The 1,267-nt window shown below is 42.5% G+C and overlaps 1 protein-coding gene across 1 annotated transcript in view; it reads left to right on the top strand.

Annotated features, from left to right (window-relative positions):
- Positions 1 to 1,267, top strand: part of WDR43 (WD repeat domain 43) — a 41,113-nt gene that overhangs the window by 30,436 nt on the left and 9,410 nt on the right. Inside the window, exon 10 of the mRNA XM_019548588.1 lies at positions 440 to 645. Coding sequence (XP_019404133.1) covers positions 440 to 645 — 206 coding nt within the window. The remainder of the gene's footprint in view (positions 1 to 439; positions 646 to 1,267) is intronic.

The following is a 1,267-nucleotide window of genomic DNA, read 5'->3' as shown; positions in this document are numbered from 1 at the left end:
GAAGCATGCTCGGTGTACTGGGCAGAAACAGGATTTTGAGAATTACTTTACATGGAAGGACTTGATGTGTACTGACTTCCCCTTGACTACAAGCAGCCTTTCATCCAAATTCCATGTGCCCTGCCTTGTAAGTTTGTCGCATTGTTGGAGAACTTTGTTGTATTTTTGCCTTCTCTTTCCTTAGTAAGCTGCATAGCTTTATCTGGAACATTATTTCTCAGTACAAACTTCATTTCCCTGTTCTTTCCCCAGCTGTACCTGCATCTGATTTCTCTGTTGATCAGCTGTGCTGTGCTGTGAGACATGGAGAACTTGTCCTGCTTAAACAAAATAACAGGACAGTGCTTGTCAGCAGATAATGCTGTAGAAGGGTCGGTGCTTTGCTTCAACTGATGGCTTTATAAAATGCTGCTGAAAAAAACCAATTGGTGACCATGAGTCTTGGTCCTGTGCATGAGGTGGCAGGTTGGTTTAAGTAACACTACTTTTTGTTTTTCTGTTCCACAGGCTAGCATCGAAGACCGCCTGGGTGCAATGGATATTGATGCAATGAAAGTAAAAACACAAGGTGGCCTTCCACAAACTGACAGCTTTGCAGTGCTTTTGGTTCAGGGTTTGGAAAGCAATGATCCTGACATCTTAAATGTAAGTGTTTAAAAGAACAATGCACATTGCTCAAGTAACCCCTCTTAGACTTGGGGGTGACTTTTATGTGTTGAAAACCATATGTATGATGTTGAATCTGTCACTTACTTCTAGTCCACTTAGGGCTAGAGCTCTTCTGAAGTGCTTCGGTGAGATAAGTAATAAGATGCTACACATTTGTTCATTTAATAACCTCACCCGTACTCTGGGTGTAGACAAATAGCTTTCAGGAAGAGAGGTTAAATGTTTTGAGATCTCAATGTAGGATCAGCAGCCCTTTATCTACTGGAATCTGCTTATGCTGTTGGGGAAAGGATATTTTCTATCAACTCCCAGTTCAAGTACTTTTCTCCTCCTCCACCTGACCAGTAAGCTTACTGGAAAACAGATTTTCGCATACAGACTTGCTCTTTTGCATATCATGTTAACGTGCTTGTTTCCTTAGAAAGAGCCGTATTATTTCATAGATTTCATAGACATTAGGGCTGGAAGGGACCTTGGGAGATCGAGTCCAGCCCCCTGCCCAAAGGGCAGGAAGTCAGCTGGGATCATAGGATCCCAGCAAGATAAGCATCCAATTTACTCTTGAAGGTGTTCAATGTAGGTGCTTGAACCACCTCCG

Source organism: Crocodylus porosus, unplaced genomic scaffold, assembly GCF_001723895.1.
Source record: "Crocodylus porosus isolate Cpor-Errol unplaced genomic scaffold, CroPor_comp1, whole genome shotgun sequence".
Taxonomy (NCBI): Eukaryota; Metazoa; Chordata; order Crocodylia; family Crocodylidae; genus Crocodylus; species Crocodylus porosus.
This window is presented reverse-complemented; position numbering and strand designations above follow the sequence as displayed.